This window comes from Delphinapterus leucas, chromosome 20 (genome assembly GCF_059928025.1).
Source record: "Delphinapterus leucas isolate spDelLeu-1000000601 "Yukka" chromosome 20, BTC_Dleu_Yukka2, whole genome shotgun sequence".
Lineage (NCBI taxonomy): Eukaryota > Metazoa > Chordata > Mammalia > Artiodactyla > Monodontidae > Delphinapterus > Delphinapterus leucas.
Window position 1 is genome coordinate 14020957 of NC_143148.1, and position 21640 is coordinate 14042596.

The following is a 21640-nucleotide window of genomic DNA, read 5'->3' on the forward strand; positions in this document are numbered from 1 at the left end:
GGGCAGGCCCGGTCCGAGAAGGGGGATGGGGAAGGGCGGGGGACAAAAGGCAACCTGGAGGCCGAGAGAAGGTTTAATGAGCCCCGGAGAGGCCCGTCAGTGGGAAGCCTCCTTCCCCTCCTTCTTCTTGCCCTCCTTCTTCTCCTCCTTCTTCTCCTCCTTCTTCTTCTCCTTTTTCACCTTGGGCTTCTTGACCTTGCCCGGGGCGCTTTTGTACAGCTCGGAAACGGCAGCGCTGGGCTGTGGGGCGGAGGGCGGTGGGGGAGGGAGAGGAGAGAGAGGGTTCGCCTGTGAGACGTCGGCCCGAATTCCGGGCTGGGGCGCCGGGCATCCGCTAGTGAGGGGTAAGCCTCTTACCTTCGCCTCATTTTCTGAGTCGCTGGAGCCGCTGCCGGAACCTGAGGAGCTTCCGTGGCCGTGACCGTGACCGTGACCGGGACCGGGGCCGTGGCCGTGACCGTGACCGGGACCGGGGCCGTGGCCGTGACCGTGACCGTGAACGTGACCGTGACCGTGACCGGGACCGGGGCCGGGGCCGTGGCCGTGGCCGTGGCCGTGCTGATGGTAGTCGGAGGCATGGCAGTGAGGCCAGGGACCCCTTTCCCAGCTCCCATCCCCCCGTGTCGGAGGCCCCAGACCTAGCGGGGCCCTGGGGTCAAAAACACCCTCCTAAGAATGAAGTGACTTACCTTCGGGTTATCAGCTCCCTCGACTTTGTCGGGGGCGTGCTTGGGGTCTCCCACCTGGCCTGCCCCGTGGGGCTTCTTGGAGGTGGACTCCAGGGCTGCAGAGAGAAGAGAAATTGGGTGCGTTGGTGCAAGCGCAGGGAATGCCCCGTTGGAGGCAGTCCCTGGGTTTGAGTCTGGCCCCCTGGCCCTCAAGCTCCCCACTCGCCAGGAGCGCACCTGCCGACAGGTGCTCCATGGTGCTGAGAGAAGGTATGTCTGCACGGCCAAAGGCAGGGGACCGGCCTTGGGGAGAGGCAGTGGGCCAGCCCCGGAAGTTCTGAGGAGCCCTACCCGAGACCTTTGTTCAGAGTCCTTAGCCCTGACTCACAGCCCCTCCCCGGCACCGCCCAACTGGTCCTCTGGGAAATGGGGAGGGTGGACAGTTAACTTATGTCTCCCCCACACCACCACCCACCCAGTGAGCCTTGGCAAGTGAGTGGTGGGTGGGGCTGGGGGAGGAATGTGTGGGCAGTTGCAGATTTGAGGGGCTAGAGCTGTTATCAGCTTCCCCTAAAAGGGTCAGATCCTTGCTTTTGAAGAAATGAGAGGGAGGGTGCCTCCCTGTGCCCTCTGTGATAATACTGACACTCCTTGTGTACTTACTACGTGCTGGGCTGCTGTCCCAAGGGCTTCAGATACATTAACTCACTGTAACAATGCCTTTGGCTTGGTGAGAAGCAGTGTCTGAAGGGGTGAAGAGCATGCACTTGGAACCAGTCTGCTGATTGGAAGCCCATCTGTATTACTTAGTAGCGGAGTAATCTGGGGAAAGTTACTCCGCCTCTCTGGGCCTCAGTTTCCTCATCTGTAAAGAACAGCTACCATATGGAGCTGTTGTAAGAATCAAATGGATTAGTTTCCCACAACCATGCCTGCACACAGTTACAAGGAGTAAGTGCTTATAAAATAATGTTTGGCTTTTAAGTAAAAGGTAGCTATGGTTGCTATCCCTATTTTACAGATGAGAAAACTGAGGGACCAGTTAAGATGACGGACAAAATTAGCTCCTTGTGAACAGGCTAGAACTGAGATTCGAACCCAGGCAGTGTAGCTCAAGTCCAAGGCTGTGCCTGACCCCTTTATCTCACCCTGGGGGTCACTCAGCAGAAGGGGCAGCCAGGCGAGCCCAGCCTTCCCTCCCCACACTGCGCAGGGCCCAGGTTAGGCCCAGGGAGGAGTTGGGGCCTGCGTCATCTGTTCCGATGGCTGTGAGGCTAGTCCTTGCAAGTCCCTCTCCAGCCCAGCCCTGCTGCCAAGTTGGCTGCCTGGACCTGCAGGAGTGGCAGGCAAGGCTGGCATTTAGGCAGGAGCAGGTAGCTGAGGCCTGTGGATGATGACGAGCGTGTAGTAATCAGCCTTGTGCGTTCAGGTCTCTGCTCCAAAGTCCATTCCTTAGAGGAGACTGTCCTGACTGCTGGCTCCACGGAGCCTCGTCACTCCATCCCCTTTCCCCTGCTTCGTGGCCAGCGTAGATAGCCCTTGCTTACCACTCTCTGAGGTTATCTTTATTCTCACGTGTTCCTTCAGCATATATTTATTGAGTACCTACCATGTGTCCAGCCCAGTTCAAGTTCTGGGGACACAGAGCTGAACAAAACCAGCAAAAATTCCAGCCCCGTGGAATTGACATTCTAGTGCTGGGAACAAGGCAAAATGTAGAGTATGTTAGAAAAAGCTGGAAACAAAACTGTCCATCAGTTGGTGAATAGATATACAAAATGTGATATATCTATCCATACGATGGAATACTATTCAGCAATAAAAAGGAATGAACTCCTGACATACGCTACAGCTACATAAACCTCAAAAACATTATGCTGGGTGAAAGAAGCCAGACCCAAGAGACTGCATGTTGTATGATATCATTCACATGAAGCATTCAGAAAAGGCAATCAGAGAGACAAAGTAGATTAGTGGTTGCTGGGAGCTGAGTGTGGGAATGGCGATTAGCTGTAAATGGCCATGAGGGATTTTACTGGGGGGAAGGGGATGAAAATGTTCTAAAACAGATTTATGGTGATAGTTGCACCGCCTGGTAAAATTATTAAAAATCACTGAATTGTATATTTGAAATGGGTTTTATGTAACTTATAACTCAATGAACTCTTATTTTTTTTTTTTTTGAAGTACTGTGTGTTAAGAAGAGAAATACAGCAAGAAGGGGGACCAGGGAATAACTATGTAGTATGTTTGGGAGACGCTGGATTTCAGAGAGTTACCAGGGAAGCCTCACTGAAGCCTTTCTGAGTACAGATCTGAAGGTGAGAAAACAAGCCACGCAAGAACACGGAGGCATATCTAGGCAGAGGGAGTGGCAAGTGCAAAGGCCCTGAGGCAGGGATGTACCTGTGTATCTGAAGAGCTGGAGGGAGAGAGGTAGAAAAGGAGGGATGGTTGGGGTGGGTGGTGGAGTGTCTTGTAAATCAAAGATCTTTGGTCTTTACTCTCAGTGAGAAGAGGAGGTGAACAGTGATTGTGGCTTTGCCGACAACCGTGTGCAGGATATGAGAGAAAGTGCCTGTCTCTCCCGGCAGAACATAAATTCAGGAGGGTGGGAGCGTCGTTGCTTTGCTCAGCGCCTGGAACGGTGTGGCTCGGAGTTGGTGCTCCCTATCATTTGGTGAATTAGGTTACCTGATGCCGGGCAGTGTGGCAACGGCAGGTTAGAGCAAGCTTAGAGTGGCTACGAGTTTGGGTTCTGGCGGTCAGTCTGCTTACAGGTGAATCCTTGCTCTACCCCTTACTGTTCTGTGGACATTAAGTTAGTCAGTCTGGCCCTCATTGTCCTCCTCTGTCAAATGGAACTTACCTCATAAGGTACATGGTTTTGCACAGAGCGTGCCTGGGACAAGGTAAACAGATACTTGGTAAGTGTTAGTTTTCATTATGATTCACAAACACAGTCTCATGATTCCTTATGAAACTGGCAATAGGATCCCCATGTTATATGTAGTTGAGCCCTAAAAGGTACAGTAGGACACTGGGCTAGTAGGTTGTGGGACAGCAGTGTGAGACCTTCCAGACTCAAGAGGAAGTAGTAGCTCTTCACTGCTGTGCTAAATAAAATTGTGGGGTGAGTGAGTGAATGGGTCCAGGGAGACCGTGGCCTGGTCCTTCAGATCCCCGGTTATTCGCTCCTATATTATATTAAGGATGTGGCAGCTTTCAGAGACTCTGAAGACAGAGGCTTAAGAGAGCTTCACTTTTCTCTCCCACGAAAACCTGAGCTGGTGGGAGTCCAGAGCAGGTGAGTGGGTGACTCTGCAAGATCATCCAGGGACCGGGCTCCCTCTGTCTGGGTGCTCTGCATTCCTCCAGGATATCGTCCCTGGGCCTATGGGGAGCCTGGCCCCCACCATTGGGTTCTCAGGAAGGAAAAGGGCAAGTGGAGGGCACACCACTTCCTTTTAAGGACCCGACCTGGAGGCAGCACACATCCCTTCAGTCTGGATTTAGACACCTGGTCACATCCAGCTGCAAGGGAGACAGGGAAACAAACAACCGTTTGTCTCATACGGCATTTAATTACTGTCAGCAGGACTCAAAGTAGCAGTGACTCCTGTTGATGAGGCCAACCTGCCATCCAGTGTCCTGGACTCATCAAGCTGTGACCATGCAGGGCTTATTTCAGACAGCCAGGATGTAATCAAAGGCTAGTCTCTTATCCATTAGGAACCCCACAAGGGAGTTCAGACTGACCTGTTGATCTTTGGTGTCACTGCCAATAATTACAAGGCCCCAGAGCAGGCCCTCATGCCCAATGGAGAGACACTGTGACTTGTTCTTTCCCACATGCAAACACACAGAGTGCTGGGCACAAGGCACTCCAGTTCAGGACTTGTTGTTAAACTTGACTTGGAACACCACTGCACTGGTTTGGTTAAGCCACATGGGCAGTGCCATGAGTAGCTGCGGCCTCAATTGCCATACATGGCATAGCCCGGAGCTGCTTGGCATCAGAAGCGTGTGCTTTTATCAGCCAGATTAGAACGAAGCTGAGCAGGTCCATGTGTTTGTAAACGTCTGTGGGCGGGGCCCACGTTCAGGCGTTTCTGCTGATGGCACTGGGTGTGGCAGAATGGTTCAGGATTGGCTGCGTCTGTGTGCCACACTGCCTGCTGCAGGGCTCAGGCGGGCCAGGTGATGGACTGGCAGGCTGCACTGTTGGATCTGGAGGGCACAAGGAGCACTGATTACATCCCTCCTTCCCCACCCCCCACACCTCCTGGGGTCTGAGGTGTTCCCTTGCCAGGTGCCAGGTTGTTATTCTCCCTCCGAGGACACGAAATCAGCGTGACTCCCATCCCAGAAGGTATAGCTTTACCTCTTCTATCATCACCTACTCACACCCAGACCTTTTGTTTGGAAAGGTCAGATGTAAATGGAACAAGCATTTTTACAAATTTACAGAGACCATGTGGGCCACTGTAGGGAGAAGTGGCAGGCAGGGCACCCAGTGATTGTTTTCATGACCTGGGACTAGGCATCCAAGAAAGAATCTCGGAGGCTGAACCAGAATTAATTCCTGAGGCCCCCTTTGGTCAGCTGCCACCCAGAGGGTGCACCAACCAGGTGAACCTGGGCTTGCTGTTAGGGGGAAGAAAGATGCATCATACACAGGAATGATGAGGGTAGAATTCCAAATTTTTGAAATAGTCTATATAACTCCCAACCCCTTTGACCTGATCTTTACCCAGGAGATAGAGATAAATCCTTTCTGGTGACAAACACATTCAGTGACCAAACTACCTTACTAAAGTGTACGGACCAGGAAGAGGTAGAGATCTTTGTTGAGTTGATTTTTTAGAAGTCCATTCCACCTCTGAATGATGCTAGCAGTCTGAGGATGACAAAGGCCATGAAATGTCCATTGAACACCTTGGCTACTGGCCTATTGTTAGGCAGCTTTTGCAACAAAAAGAGGACCAACGTCAGCCTTTAAATGGTCTAGAAAGTGGAAAACATGGCAGTTTAGTTTCAAGGGCCATAGTGGCGTGGCAGGAGGTGGCTGGCTGAGGTGGCTGCCCAGACTGGAACAGCAGCATCATAACCCGGAAAAGTACAGAAGGGAGACAAGACACCACTGGCAGACAAAGAGCGCCGCAAGGCCCCATGCTGTCAATCTGCCAGGAGCAAGTGGAGACACAGGGCCTCCCAAACCACAAGACAGAACAGGACAAATTCTGGCAGAAGTGAGTCACAGAGGTAACTTCTGCATCAAAAACATATACACTATGAAAAACCTGCGAAAACTCGACTGGCCTTGATGGTGTTAGGAGAATTCACTTCATGATCTTCCTTCTGCAGTAGAATTATTTAAAAGTGATCCCCAGACTTCCCTGGCGGTCCAGTGGTTAAGACTCTGCGCTTCCAATACAGGGGGTGCAAATTCGATCCCTGGTCAGGGAACTAATATCCCACATACCACATGGCACGGCAAAAATAAACAAAAAAAAGTGAAGTGATTCCCGACAGTTTCTTTTCAAATCCAAACACACTACTTTTTTCCTTCACATGAAGGAGAGACAACTCTTGTTCAAGCAGGTAGAGAAAGGCCAGAGGCATCAGTGGGTCTGAGGTTCCTGAATCCAAAGAGATACATGAGCGGACCTGAGAGGTGCTCGTGGGGTGGCAGGGTGGGTGTATGGAAGAACCACCAACTACTAAGGAGGAACGAGGACACAGGTAGGTGGGCAGAGGTGGCCACCACTTCCCATGGGCAACCTGACATCTATGATCTCATGTGATCCTCACATCCACCCATCTTACAGGTGAGGAAACCGGAGGTTCGAAGGAGTTAAGTGACCTGCCTGCTGTTGCACACCTGGAGGGGGGTGGTGGGCGGAGAGTCTCTTCCCAATGTCTAGGCCCTCTTTCCCTGGACCACAGGCTCTTGCGGAGCACTGGGGAGGTGGGGGGCTTGGGAAACGGGGGCGGGTGTCCCAATTTGTCTGGGATATGGCACCTGTTCACCAACTCTGAGTCAACCACAGTGAGGGCCTGGGAACACCAGGTTGCCCGGAAGGCTTGGCAGGGAGAATGCCAGAATTCATGAGCAATGTCTACCATGGACCAGAGGGGCTGGGGGAAACTGGATGAGGTATTTACCCAATTGCTTCTGGAATAGATTTCTAAGCCCTAATGGACACAAGCCTTTCCCCCAATGTACAGTCATCCCCTCCAAGATATTGTGTGTTCAGTTCCAGACTACCACAACAAAGCAAATATCACAATAAAGTCACATGAATTTTTTGATTTCCCGGTGCATATAACACTTATGTTTACACTATATTAAGTGTGCAATCGCATTGTGTCTAAAAAAAACAATGTATATACCTTAATTTAAAAATACTTTAGGGCTTCCTTGGTGGCACAGTGTTAAGAATCTGCCTGCTAATGCAGAGGACACAGGTTCGAGCCCTGGTCTGGGAGGATCCCACATGCTGTGGAGCAACTAGGCCCCATGAGCCACAACTACTGAGCCTGCGCATCTGGAGCCTTTGCTCCGCAACAAGAGAGGCCACAATAGTGAGAGGCCGCGATAGTGAGAGGCCCCCACTGGCCGCAACTAAAGAAAGCCCTCGCACAGAAATGAAGGCCCAACACAGCAAAAATAAATTAATTAATTAATAAACTCCTACCCCCAACATCTTCTTTAAAAAAAAAACACACAAAAAACCTTTAAATGCTAACCATCATCTGACAACACAGGGTTGCCACAAACCTTCAATTTGTAAAAAAACAAAAAACAAAACCCGAAAAAACCCCTGCGGTATCTGCGAAGTGCAGTAACAGGAGGTATGTCTGTATAGAATGTGGCCTTTTGGCCTGAAGGGATTTCTACGAAGGGTCAAGGAAAGGAGGGCTTATTGTCTTTTTGTTCCAATTTATTTTTAAATAAATTAAAAAAAAAATCATGGATACCAAAGTGGGTCATTAAAAAAAAAAATGTGGTATGACCAAAATTTTTTTTTACGATTTTTTTCCTTTTGTTTTTAATTAATTAATTTTTTTTTTTTTTTATTTTATTGCGGTACGCGGGCCTCTCACTTGTTGTGGCCTCTCCCGTTGCTGAGCACAGGCTCCGGACGCGCAGGCTCAGCGGCCATGGCTCACGGGCCCAGCCGCTCCGTGGCATGTGGGATCTTCCCAGACTGGGGCACGAACCCGTGTCCCCTGCATCGGCAGGTGGACTCTCAACCACTGCGCCACCAGGGAAGCCCAATTAATTTTTTTATTTTATTTTATTTTGGCTGTGTTGGGTCTTCGTTGCTGCATGCGGGCTTCCTCTAGTTGCGGTGAGCAGGGGCTACTCTTCATTGCGGTGCGTGGGCTTCTTGTTGCGGTGGCTTCTCTTGTTGCGGAGCACGGGCTCTAGGCATGCAGGCTTCGGTAGTTGTGGCTCACGGGCTCTAGGGTGCAGGCTTAGTTGGGCTTAGTTGCTCCACGGTATGTGGGATCTTCCCGGAGCAGGGATCAACAAACCTGTGTCCCCTGCATTGGCAGGCGGATTCTTAACCACTGTGCCACCAGGGAAGTCCCTAAGGCCGAAATTTTTAAAAAGTGAAATAGAATAAGAAAATATCAGAGCTTACCACAGGTGGTAAGGCTAAGTGTTGTTTGGTGAAATTTTATGGGCACTCAGTTGGAATGTAAGATGTATTTTATTCAAGAAGATCTGAAAAGGGCTTCCCTGGTGGCGCAGTGGTTGGGAGTCCGCCTGCTGGTGCGGGGGACGCAGGTTCGTGTCCCGGTCCAGGGGGGATCCCGCATGCTGCGGAGCGGCTGGGCCCGTGGGCCATGGCTGCTGGGCCTGTGCGTCCGGAGCCCGTGCTCCGCAACGGGAGAGGCCAGTGAGGGGCCCGCGTACCGCAAAAAAAAAAATAAAAAAGAAGATATGAAAGATGCTGTTTTTTTAAGAAGTCTGTTTCTGGAATGGGACATCTCCTGTAGTGTCCTGTGGTAACTTTGGTAGAGTTTAAATTAGCAGTCCCACAAAGAAAGAAAGCACATGCTGAAATTTATTTTAAAAGGGAAGGCCGTTTTTATTAAACTTGTACATTTAACTTTCTTCCTTTCAGAATCCTAATTAAAAAAACTTATGTTTCTGCTTACTTAAAAAAAAAACAGAAAACAAACAAAGGAAACTATTAAAACATCACTTTTGTTATGGGAAAGGAGGCAACAGGATTCAACATAAGCTAAGAAAACTATACCTGGAGCAAAGAAATAAATTGAAGAGGAACCGACTCCGATCTAGGGCTAGAACATCTGCAACGTGCACAGCCCTTCATTAAGAGAATTTCCAAAGCAAACCCATCCCGGGAGACCAGGGAGCAGCCCTCTTACCTTCTGGATTAACAAACAGGCCAAAAGCCCTAATGATCGCGCAAATACAGACAAATCACTCTATTTGAAAAAGCACACACGTGTTCGACACTTGTCTCTCCTCCCTTCGCAGATTCTCTTCATTAACAGGGGGTTGAGGAGGGCAGCCCCTTGGCGACAGGGCGTTCACAGGACGTAAGTGTTCTTCACCAGGTGCTCCTTGTCGTCCCCAGAGCTCCAGACAGTACGGAGGGTGCGCTCCTGGTTCCTCCGCGCCACCCTGATCAGGCAGACCACGGAGGCTCCCAGCAAGAGGACCAGGACCATCACGAACAGCCCTGCCAGGACCACCACTGTGGATGAGAGAGAGGCCTCAGAACCAGCAGGACGAGGCGGGCCATAGCCAGAGTGTCCACGTGGGCTTGGGAGGTAGACCAGCAGCCCTTGGGCCAGACGTCCCCCCACCCCAACCCAGAAGGCTCTGGAGAACTGACACTGCTTGACAGGAAGTCCTCAAGGAGAGTCCCTACAGTCTTGAGAAGTAGGTTCCTGAAAAAAGGAGATGCTATGCTATGTGCACATGGACAGAGTGGCTACTTGTGTTCCTCCTTTTTGAACAAAAAATCCCCACTTCAACTCTGTACTACCCTGCCACCTCTCTGCGGCAATCTGTACGGGAAAAGCACACATCTCTGGTGTGTGTGTGCAAACACACACCCCCCTCCCCCAACCAGCCACAGAGAAAGATGTGGCCCTGCAGTTGGCTGGGGTGGCTGCCTGTGGAATGAGGAAAGGGCAGAGGCATGGGTATATTCGGAGCAGGGCCAGGAGGGGACCCTCATGCTCCTAACTGCCCAGGTAGATTTAATAGTGGTTGCCCCACTGCAGTCCCACTGGTCAGTTAAGATGCTTTTTCTTCAGGTGGGGCTCCACCTAAGGAATGTGGCCTCCTATGGCAGGTACCCGGCTCCCTCTCCCCACTTGGCTGCAGAATTGGACAGGGTCAATTCACTCTCCATCTCCAACCGTCCAGATCCTTATGCCTGGCAAACCAGGTTCCAGTTTTATTTCTCTTCTAAAGCAGAGCAGACACACAGGCCAGGCCTGGACTCCTTAACAGGGAAACAGGTGGAAAGAGGCCAAACCAGTGTGGCAGGTCTTTTGTGCAAACACTACCATCCATGATTCAGGCTCAGAATCAGAAACAAAAGCTAGAGGAGGCCTAGCCTCCTTGTCAGACCAGACTGCTTGGGGACAACAGCACTGGCTGGGGCCATGCTCCACCCACACATGGCAAGGGCTTTCCACCCTCCTTTGTTATCACCCATGACCAACTCTGTACACCCCATGGCAGTAAAGATCCCCCCCAAAACCTGGAGTTAGTCCCAGGCCTGCGTGCAGCAGATCCCACACACCTCAAACAGTAGGAGGTGTCCCCCAGTCACCCCCAGGCTGCCTAGGCAGAGACGGCCTCACTCCTAACCCGTTTATTACACTGTACAATGGGACAAACATCCACCACATGTTCCAAGCTGCCTGGCCGTTCTCGTGCAGAAACACGACTTTCTAACAAAACGATGTTTACAGTGAAGGATGATGTGCCCAAGACAACATGAGCCTGCAAAAAACACAGCTGAGCTTAGTCAAGGCAGGCAGGTGGAGGGGGCAAGAGGCCGTTTACCTTTAGTGCGGGGCAGGGCAGGATACAACTGCTTGCCTGGAAGAAAACACACAACCCTGAGGTCAGCTTTCAGCCCTCCTCCCCTCACAGCTGCAGCCACCTGAGGATTCCCCTCAGCCCCGGGCCTTCACGCTCTTTCTGAACGGCTTTTTCCAGCTCTTCTGAGGGTTCTGAGACCTTGCCACCCCAGTAGGGACCTAGGACACATGTGCCCAACAGCTGGAGCCACAGCCCACCCCCTTCCCCACCAGGGAGCCAGAGAAGACTAATGGCAGAGACCAAATGACAGCATTTCCAAGGCCTTCATTTTAGGGATGAGGAAAGGGACTGGTGTCCTCTCGGGAGGGTTCATCTGCCCATGGTTGTTTCTTGGATTTAGGAGTCAGGCAGACTCACCGAAGCAGCGCTGCATGCACTCCTCCTTGGAGAGGTAGCTGTTTTTATTGCCCCGGCATCCGCCGTAGATGAAGTTATCACAAGAGTTCTTCTCGGCATTAAAGTACCAGCGTGGGAAGGATGCGCGGCAAGGCCCAGTGATGGCCTTGGCAGTGCAGTGTTCTGGGAGTGAGACAGCCCAAGGGATACAAATTAGCAGGGCCCAGGAGAGGTGAATGGAGCTAGAATGCTCCCAAGCAGTCATATGACTGCCAGCCAATGGGGAAAACATCTCTCTGTCAAAAGAAACTTGGCCATTACAGACATGGCCATTCTGGCCCACATTTTCAGATATCTTTCTCTTTATGGCCAGACTACACTGTTATGGAGGTTATTCTATGTCAGTCACTGTTGTAGGCTCTACATGTGTTAACTCGGTCTCTGAACTTTCAAGAGAGGTCTGAACTAGGCCCCTCATTTCATAGTCAGGGACTCTGAGGCAGAGCTACAGTATCCCGCCCACAGCGCGCAGCTGGTGGGAGGCGGACCCTGCACGCCACTGCTGCCTCTCAAGCAAAGCTTCCCAAGGGCGTGCTGTGTCACATCCTGCTTCCTGCTGCCCCAGGGCATCCTCATGAGTCCTAACACCTGGGAAAGGTCGGGAAGCCCTGCTCTACAATACCCTTAATGGAAATCCTCAAGTGTGTCTCAATTCCCAATTAAGTAAGAAAACATGTTTTTTAAAAGTTATACCTTCATAGTTGAAAATATCACTGGACAGGTCATCAGAATCCTGCCTTCTGGGAACTGAAACACAAACATCCATGTCAGGGAGGCTGGAATGGACACAGGGCACGTCGCCTAGCTGGGGCTGAGTCTAAAAGGGCCCACTGAGGTACCTGGAAGGGAGTGGAGCTCCCCTCTGTGGGCAGCTTTGCTCCATCACCTCCCAGTCCTAATGGGCTCTACGGCACACACAGAATGAATGCCGTATGGGGAAGCCTGCCTGTCACCTCAGGGGTTACTATGGAAACTAATCCCAGCCACAGTTTCTGGGGTGATGAGGAAGACCAGAGGTGTCCACTCTCTGACACAGGGAGGAGGGTCCCTTATTCTCTTGGGGGAATTTTCTTCTGAAACAGGACAGAAACCAGAGTTGCGATGCCAGTGCCCCATGGCTCTGGATGACCTTGCAGAGGCCAGCTTGGGAATAAGCAATGAACCCAGGCAAAGCAATGGTCAGGACAGTCACAGGATTCCTAGCCTAGCAAAACTGGAAAGTGACTTTAACCTAACTCTCAGCATTCTTCAAATCCACTGAACTAATAAATGCTCACTCTCACGTGGGTGCTGATGTCAGAGTCAAAGGACCAGAATCGAGACTGCAACCAGTGTGTGGCCAGTAGCTGACTGGGGGCCATCCTCAAATGGGGTAGGCGGGGACTCTCTCCCTCCACAGCAGGTCTCACCCAGCAGAACCCACTGCCTGGGGACTGGCCTTTGGGAAAGCTGGACTGGACTTACTAGTGCGTCTGAACCACTCACCCCCGGCTCCTGGTGCAGAGTCCTTTAAGCATAAGGAGGAATGGGGCAGCTGCTGTCAGCACTACGAAGCAAGCTAACACAGAGCTCCAGATCAAGGACTGCAGTGGGAACGGAGGCAGGGGTGGCAGAAGACAGAGGACTCTTAGCACAGGGAGGGAGATGGACAGCAAGGACGACACGGAGCAAAGGAGATACAGCAAGCAAGGATGTGGGACAGGGCAGTGAAGACAGCACGAAGGCTGAGGCCAGGGGACTGGAAGCCAGCCCAAAGCGGGGGAAGGGGTCTGAGCCACATGCAGCAGTAGCCACAATCCCTTATCCCCCAGGAGGAAGCTGAGGTCAGCCAGGAAGCACTGTAGAATCCCTCAGCCCTCTTGTCTGCTGAACTCCCCAGCGGAAGGATGCTGGCCAGGAGCCAGAAGCTGGCAGCCCAGGCAGAGCCCCTGTTCCCCAGTTCTGAGTAAACAGAACCAGGAGGTGGAAGCCCTTGTACAACGCCCAAATTAAAAATGTCCTTTCACATTAGCCATCTGGATGGCCCTCATTCCATCCTGGGTCTTTTTAAGAACTTACCACTTGGGACAGAGGAATCTGCTCCATTCTTGGACAGATCATTGATGGTGTTCACTACAAGAGGACAAATAAACAGCACAGTGAGAAAGTGTACCTCTAAGACTGCCTGGTGAAACAAAACAAGCTGTATCCCTGAGGAGGCTTGGTCCTGTGTGCCTCTCACAGCGACTCCCATTTCTCCTTTATGTGGGCCCTTCAGTGCACATGCTGGACCACAAACCTGCCAGAACTTGGAAAATAAGGAACCAAGACTGCCCTTGTGGGTTAAATTTTAAGATCAACCAGCTGGGAATCCGAGCAAAGACGTGTGAAATGACATTATAAAAAGACAGAATGGCTTCCAGGGCCAAATAACCTGTGGAACTGTATTAACTCATCCAATGAATTAAAAAAGTGAAGGGCGTGGGACTTCCCTGGTGGCGCAGTGGATAACAACACTATGCGCTCCCCAGTGGTTAAGAACCCGCCTGCCAATGCAGGGGACACAGGTTCGAGCCCTGGTCTGGGAAGATCCCACATGCCACGGAGCAACTAAGCCCGTGCACCACAATTACTGAGCCTGCACTCTAGAGCCCGTGAGCCACAACTACTGAGCCCGCGTGCCACAACTACTGAAGTCCGGGTGCCTAGAGCCCGTGCCCTGCAACAAAGAGAAGCCACCGCAATGAGAAGCCTGCGCACTGCAATGAAGAGTAGCCCCCGCTCGACACAACTAGAGAAAGCCCGTGCAGCAATGAGGACCCAATGCAGCCAAAAATAAATAAATAAATTTATTTTTTAAAAAAAGATGCAGGTGTGTTAAAAAAAAAAGACTATGCGCTCCCAGTGCAGGGGGCCTGGGTTCAATCCCTGGTCAGGGAACTCGATCCCACATGCATGCTGCAACTAAGAATTCGCAGGCCGCAACTAAGAGTTTGCAGGCCACAACTAAGGCGCCCGTGTGCCACAACTAAGAAGCCCACCTGCCGCAACAAAGAAGCCTGACAGTTGCAACTAAGGAGCCCATGTGCCGCAACGAAGACCCGGCACAACCAAATAAATAAATATTTTTTAAAAAGTGAAGGGTGTGCTCAGCACTGTGAATGTACTTCATGCTACTAAACTGTGCACTTAAAAATGGTTAAATGCTAAATTATACGTTATGTGTATATATATATATATATATATATATATATATATTTTGTGTGTGTGTGTGTGGTACGCGGGCCTCTCACTGTTGTGGCCTCTCCTGTTGCTGAGCACAGGCTCCAGACGCGCAGGCTCAGCGGCCATAGCTCATGGGCCCAGCTGCTCCGCAGCATGTGGGATCCTTCCAGACTGGGGCACGAACCCGTGTCCCCTGCATCAGCAGGCGGACTCTCAACCATTGCGCCACCAGGGAAGCCCACGTTATGTATATTTTATCTTGCACACACACAAAGCTAAGAGCGTGGGTGCAAGTGCAAAAAAGGGAGCGCTGGCAGGGTCCAGGAGGGAGGAACCCTCCCTTGTGCAGAGGCGTGGGGCTGGCCTAACCTGATACCATTACACATTCCCATCACAAACCAGCTCCTCCAGTTCTGCCTCTCCCCTCAACAAGCGATGTTCTGGGAGTGTCGCTGAGAGGTTTGCCTACACAAACTAAGGGTGCAGGCACAGGGACAGAAGTGTCTGGTCCCTTTGGTGGTTCTGGTTCTCATTATAATTAATTAATAAACTGGCATTCTCATCATTTGGTTCCCCACAGAGCTTGCCTGCCTGGGAGAAAATATGTTGGCAAAGAGAACGCCTCAGGAGCTGTGCAGTGCAGCCACGCTCGGGTGCCAGCAAATGAGCTTTCCGGGACGTCGAGGCTGGGGCCAGACTCTGGCTTGACCTCTAGGAAGATAGCTGTCTGCCTTCTCCCAGCAAAACACTACACCCTGTGGCTCCTTGCAGAGACATCCCGCCTTAATGCCCACTGTCCACTGCTTGTGTTCTTAAAACTTAACTTTCCCCCTGAGAAACCAAGGAGTAACCAGAACGGCATGTACATTTGCTACTGTCAACTCCTGATTGGAAAAGGACAGAAAAGGTAGCAAAAAACATTTCCCCTTAATTCCTTCCCTGACACTGGATCACAGCTGATGGCGGAAAACCACATACAATAAATGGTATTTTTCTCCATCACCATCTGGTAAGGTTGCCAGTTGCCCCCCCACCCCCGCCCCAAAACAGATGAGGAACTCATCTGTACAATCCAAAACTAATACCAGCCACCTCGGCTCTCCAAACACTTGCTGAGCGCCTTCCGGGCACTGGGCACACAAAGATCAATAAAATGTTCCTCAAGGCACTCAGTCACTGCTGGGCTTGTGTGTCTGTGCATTATGTTTTAAACCTCAGTTCACAGCCAAGACCACTGTTGTCTTCCACTCTTTACACAAAACTTTAATAAGCTTATCTGATTTCTGAATGCAGAGTTCAAAGCCAAGAGAGATTACAGCCAGTGCGGTGAGCACTGAGGGCACCAGCACATTCTGACACAGAATCATAATCCAGAGTCTAAACACTGACGCCAAGCTGTCAGGAAAGGATGCAAGAAGTCCCGTAACAATGTTAAGGAAATCGCCAATGAAAATCTTTGACAGTTTGGCTGGCCCAATCCGCGGGTCTCTGGAACACCTAGGAAGGATCAGGCCCCAGAGGGCCAATATCGCACTGCCATCAGGTCTCAGGGAGTCCCTCGAGGCTCCGTTCAGAGCCGGTGCACACTGTTGTGGGGCTTTAGGTTTTTATTTACACTGGGAGGCTCTCAGGGTCAACATTATCTTGATTCCACAGAATCCCTCACGAAGGCTGAGAGAAGGATGGATTCCAGAAGTATGTTCTAGTTTTAACTTGATTCATAACTTGGCTGGCTGGGTGAGCTCCTCAAGTCATTTGTCCCAAAGGTAAAAATAACCCAAATGCCCAGGAAGCAAGGAGGGCAGCCCATCCGAGGAGACCTGGAGGACTCTGCTCATACCAGGCCTGGCATGGGACCTGCTCTCAGTAGTGGGAGAAGGGAAGTTGGGGAGAAGACGCAGTCATGTCACCCCTCCCCTGGCTCCAGTCTGTGGCCTACTCTCCCCTTTCTGGGAAGAGGAGGGAGGATACCGCTGTGAAACCACCATGTGGGCGACCTTCACACTGTGCCTGTTTCTTCTGCTTTTAAAAACGTCTCCCAGTTTCAGCAGTGAAGAACTTTATAAATGTCCCAATTAATAAAGTGTCTCTAGATAATAAAACTTCCCCAACAGCACTGTCTTACCTGTGACACCAGCACACTTTGCAAGACACTCCTCCTTGGTCATGTAATTATTGTCATTCCCTCCACAGCCTCCATACACAAACTGCTGGCAGGATCCATCAGTGACATTGTACCACCACCTAGGGATGGAGGCCCGGCATTTTCCCACACTCTTCGAAACTCGGCAAAAATCTAAAACACAACCAACCAGAGACCAGTTAGCTTGGCAGGGCAATTCTGGCAAGACAGAACATGCACAGACCTGTAGGAGAAGGCCCACAGCTTTCCAGAGCCCCAAGAGGAGAACCAGAGCCTTAAGTTTCAGCACAGTTCCTCTGTGAGCTGCTTCTGAAGTGTCGCCATCAGGCCTACCTAGTGATTCCTTCTTTGTATAGGAAGGCATCATCTAACAACAAAGACACCAACCCACCAGACTGAACTGAATTTCAGTTGCGTGTTGATTTGGTCCCTGCCCCCATTATCAAACACACACACATCCAGTATAGAAAAAGGACTTTCAAAGGCAAAAATCCAGACTGCAGGATCCTTCTGGATATGTGCCCGTCTCACTGGGCCAAGGGGAGCTTAGCACTGAAAGGCCAGAGCTGGGACTTCCCTGGTGGCACAGTGGTTAAGGATCTACCTGCCAACGCAGGGGACAAGGGTTCGAGCCCTGGTCTGGGAAGATCCCACATGTCACGGAGCAACTAAGCCTGTGCACCACAACTACTGAGCCTGCACTCTAGAGCCCACAAGTCACAACTACTGAGCCCACATGCCACAACTACTGAAGCCCACGCGCCTAGAGCCCGTGCTCCACAACAAAGAGAAGCCAGCGGGCTTCCCTGGTGGCACAGTGGCTAAGAGTCCGCCTGCCGATGAAAGGGACACGGGTTCGTGTCCTGGTCCGGGAAGATCCCACATGCTGCGGAGCGGCTGGGCCCGTGAGCCATGGCCGCTGAGCCTGTGCGTCTGGAGCCTGTGCTCCGCAACGGGAGAGGCCACAACAGTGAGAGGCCCGCGTACCGCAAAAAAAAAAAAAAAAAAAAAAGAGAGAAGCCAGCACAATGAGAAGCCCGTGCACCACAACAAAGAGTAGCCCCTGCTCGCTGCAACTAGAGAAAGCCTGCATGCACCAAAGAAGACCCAAAGCAGCCAAAAATTAATTAATTAATTAATTTAAAAAAAAAAAAAAAAAAAAGAAAGCCCAGAGCTGGCAATACACGGTCAGGAAGGAAACACACGGTCTGGTGCTCTTAGCGCCCCACAGAAGGACCTTTCCTAACTTTTCCTGTCTACTCTCTGCCAGGATAGGCCACTTCATAGTCAAATTACCACAAGAGCCTCAGAAAGAAGCTCCCTAATGTTAGTTCCCCCAACTGCCAACCTTCCAGAGACAACTAAGGTCACTCCTCTGCTTCGGCGCTTATGATGGCTCCCCCAATATGAGCACACCAAGATGGGCTGGGTTACAAGGTGTCCTAAAATCTGGCCCCACTCTAGTACAAGGAAAACAGAACAATGTTACAATTGCAGCCAGATAGATCTGCCTGCAGAAGGCCTAGAAATCTGCTCTCTCTTAAAAAGGGACAGATAAACAAGTGCTGGAGGTATCACCTGCACTAGAATGAGACTTTCTCCTGGAGGAATCAGGAGGATTGAAAGCAACTTGGAAAGGGAGTAACCTGACCATGTGATTCAACGTGTGCTCTGCACCACCATAACACCCCCTCCTGGCATCACAAGTCCACATCACCTCTCCCTACACCCTGGCCTCCTACATCTCTGCCTTCTGGCATCAGGGCATTCCACCCTGCCCTGGGCCTAGCACAGGGTGCTTCATAAACATCTCAAATAAAAACATCCTAGGGCCCAAAACTTGGTTATATGCTGTCATTTACTCCTCCCTAGTTGTTTTCATGTTTGCTAGGTTTACCTCACCAACTAGGGGATGCCTTTCGAAAGCACAGAGAGCAGGATTTGTGCTTCTCTTGCGTCTCCCAAAATACATCACAACAATGGGCAAGAAACCAAATGTTCCACAAAACATCTATCTATGGACAAAAAAGGTTGGTGCTATGCAAAACAAACACCCCAAGAAACTCACACACACACCAATAAATCACAGGTAACTAGTAGAGCAGAAAAAGCATACTCTGAAGTAAAAAAAATGCTCTGTTAATTTGCAAGCAACCGTCAATGAAATCACCAGTTAGAAAGTATCTTATCTGGGGACCTCCCTGGTGGCACAGTGGATAAGACTCCGCACTCCCAATGCAGGGGGCCCGGATTCGACTAGATCCCACATGCATGCCTCAACTAAGAGTTTGCATGCCACAACTAAGGAGCCCACCTGCCGCAACTAAGGAGCCCACCTGCCGCAACTAAGACCCAGCACAACCAAAAAAAAAAAAAAGTACCTTATCTGGATACTTCATATGAATGGAATCATACGATATGTTCAGAAAAGGCAAATCAATAGAGACAGGAAGTAGATTAGTGTTTGCCTGGTGTTGGGGGTGTGGAGTGGAGAGTGACTGCAAATGGGCACAGGGATGGATCTTTTGGGGCTGATGGAAATGTTCTAAAATTGGATTGGGGGGATGGTTGTACAACTCTGTAAATGTACCAAAAGTCATTGGGTTGTATACTTTTTTTTTTTTTTTTTTGTGGTACGCGGGCCTCTCACTGTTGTGGCCTCTCCCGTTGCGGAACACAGGCTCCAGATGCGCAGGCTCAGCGGCCATGGCTCACGGGCCTAGCCGCTCTGCGGCATGTAGGATCTTCCTGGACCAGGGCATGAACCTGTGTCCCCTGCATCGGCAGGCGGACTCTCAACCACTGCGCCACCAGGGAAGCCCTGGGTTGTATACTTAAAACAAGTGATTTTATGGTATGTAAATACTTTACTAAATCAGTTTTTATTTTAAATAGGCCCAGGCACCTTTTGTCCATATAACACATCAACCAGAACCAGCTGGGTGTGCACCTGGAACAGGTACTTTTGACAATGTGCAAAGGTCACAGAACAAACGCAATCAACAAGGCCCAGGGAAGACACGGAAGGAGAAGAGTTCTTTGGTATATATTTCTGCCCAATCCACATGGCTGTCAAATGCCAGAGGCAGCACTGCTAAAAACAAGACAAGATGGAGAGGACCCACATGTGATCCACTTATGATCCAAAACTGAAAACAACATCAAGGCGGGAGCACCCCACTGCTGCCGAGGTTTGGCAACAGCCTATCAAATGCCCTGCCAAGCTGAGAGCCCTGGGGATCATTGACTGCTTTGTGTCCTTGCTTCCTGAGCAGCTTCACGTACAATCTTTTAAACAAAAACCCTGAGGGGGAATTGTACACTTTAAATGGGTCAACTGTACAGAATGTGAATTATGTCTCAATTGAAACAAACACCTGAGAGGGGCCAAACAAAGCTCAAGCCAGCCAGGTGGGAACTGCCAGACACCACAGCAGAGAATGCAGCAGGGCGAACACAGTATAAAGGGTGAGAACTGGGTGGCTTTTCACAAGCAAGGGTGCCAGATACATTCTGTGCAGGTATAGAAGCCTGAGGGTGCATAAAGAGGAAGAGGGAAAAGCTCATCTAGGGATGGAGGGCAGTTACCTTGGTAAAGTAAACACTGCACAGAAGCTGGCCCTCATCTTTGTAGGCTCAGACAGGCACTCTAAGTGCCCCAGAGCTGAGGAGGCACAGGGATGCTGATCTTACTAACAAAGCACACAGGAGGATACTGAGAAAATAACTGTCCAGCGGGGTGGATGTGTACCAACATACCACCTTGGAGAGCAAGCTGAAATGGAGCAGGTGACTTGGAGTCACAGTAAGGAAGTTTTCCGTAGGATTCCTGTGAACTTACTCTCTACTGGGATCTACCACGCAGACTAGAGGCTTGCAGCAGACAGCTCGGGAAGCGCTTAGGTCAAGAGAGCACAGTCAAGGTCTGCCTCTGGAACACTTACTTTTCTGACTTCCACCACTGACCAATGCCTCTTCCTGACTGGACCATTCTTTCTGTAGGTGTGATGGTTCCTTCATTATAAATCTTGTGGGCCTGAGAGGCTATTCTGTCTCAGACGGCTGCTCTTATCTGCTGTCAATGATCACACATTGATCTCATAGTTTAAGTTTCAGAAGCAGCCTTATTTTCAGTTTCAGGTTGCTTGGGTGGGGTAGGAGGGGATGGGGGTGACTTCATTTTTGTCCCAGGAGAATTTAGAAATGTCTCTTTATTAGGAGAGAACCTGGACTAAAAACACAGTATATCTGAAAAGACAGAATGCTGACAATTGTTGAAGCTGAGTGATGGTCTATGGGCACTCATAAAACTGTTTTCACTCCTTTGTGTACATTTGAAAATTCCTATAATAAAATCAGAAAAAAGCTAATCTCTTTATTTTGTTTTTATTTTTTTTTAATTGGGGTAAAAGCTGATCTTTTTAAAATAAATTTAATTAGAGTAAAAGAGCTCTAAGGAGCAGATTAGTTGGTCAAAGCTAGGTTCAATTAAGATGAAATTTAACCACACACTGTGTCAAGACAGAGTCCCTTCTCTGAGTATGGAGGCTTCTTGTCAAATGGAGAAAAGTCTCATTTTGTCACATGCTTTTACTAACTAAACTGCTTTTAAGCTTCCATCATATACATTTTTACTCTCTAGGCTTAAGGAAGTAATCCCATGAAAAAGGATTTTGTTTTTGTTTGCTTGCTCGGTTCGTTTCAAAGGAGAGAATGTTCCTTTAGGAAACACAGGCCACATGTTGTTCACCTCACTCCAAATAACATCAGTGCATTTTCTCTTTTGTTGTTCTCCAAAAATCTTGTACAAAAAGCCAGAAATACTTTAGTATGTAAGATGACTTCCATGACTTATCACCTTCCTTAAAAAAACTTCAGGGCTTCCCTGGTGGCGCAGTGGTTGAGAGTCCGCCTGCCGATGCTGGGGACACGGGTTCGTGCCCCGGTCCGGGAATATCCCACATGCCGCGAAGCGGCTGGGCCCGTGAGCCATGGCAGCTAAGCCTGCGTGTCCGGAGCCTGTGCTCCGCAATGGGAGAGGCCGCGTCAGTGAGAGGCCCGTGTACCGCAAAAAAAAAAAAAAAAAAAGTCAAAATACTATACTTTGGTAGACCCAGCTTA

The 21640-nt window shown here is 50.2% G+C and overlaps 2 protein-coding genes across 2 annotated transcripts; both read right to left on the minus strand.

Moving 5' to 3' along the window:
* Positions 1-59: 59 nt before the first annotated feature.
* C20H19orf33 (chromosome 20 C19orf33 homolog) lies at positions 60-1052 on the minus strand. The gene is made up of 4 exons (XM_022585766.3): positions 906-1052; positions 690-784; positions 358-558; positions 60-240 (listed from the first exon to the last, which is right to left on the minus strand). The coding sequence occupies exons 1-4, from the start codon at positions 922-924 to the stop codon at positions 97-99; spliced, it is 459 nt and encodes a 152-aa protein (XP_022441474.2). The 5' UTR covers positions 925-1052; the 3' UTR covers positions 60-96.
* Positions 1053-8735: 7683 nt separating this feature from the next.
* Positions 8736-21400, minus strand: SPINT2 (serine peptidase inhibitor, Kunitz type 2). The gene is given in 9 exon segments (XM_089902917.1): positions 8736-9409; positions 10738-10773; positions 11134-11295; positions 11866-11919; positions 13231-13284; positions 16502-16672; positions 19897-19929; positions 19932-20026; positions 20028-21400. Coding segments are annotated over 9 exon segments (831 nt in total). The 5' UTR covers positions 20087-21400; the 3' UTR covers positions 8736-9242.
* Between the last annotated feature and the right edge of the window lie 240 nt (positions 21401-21640).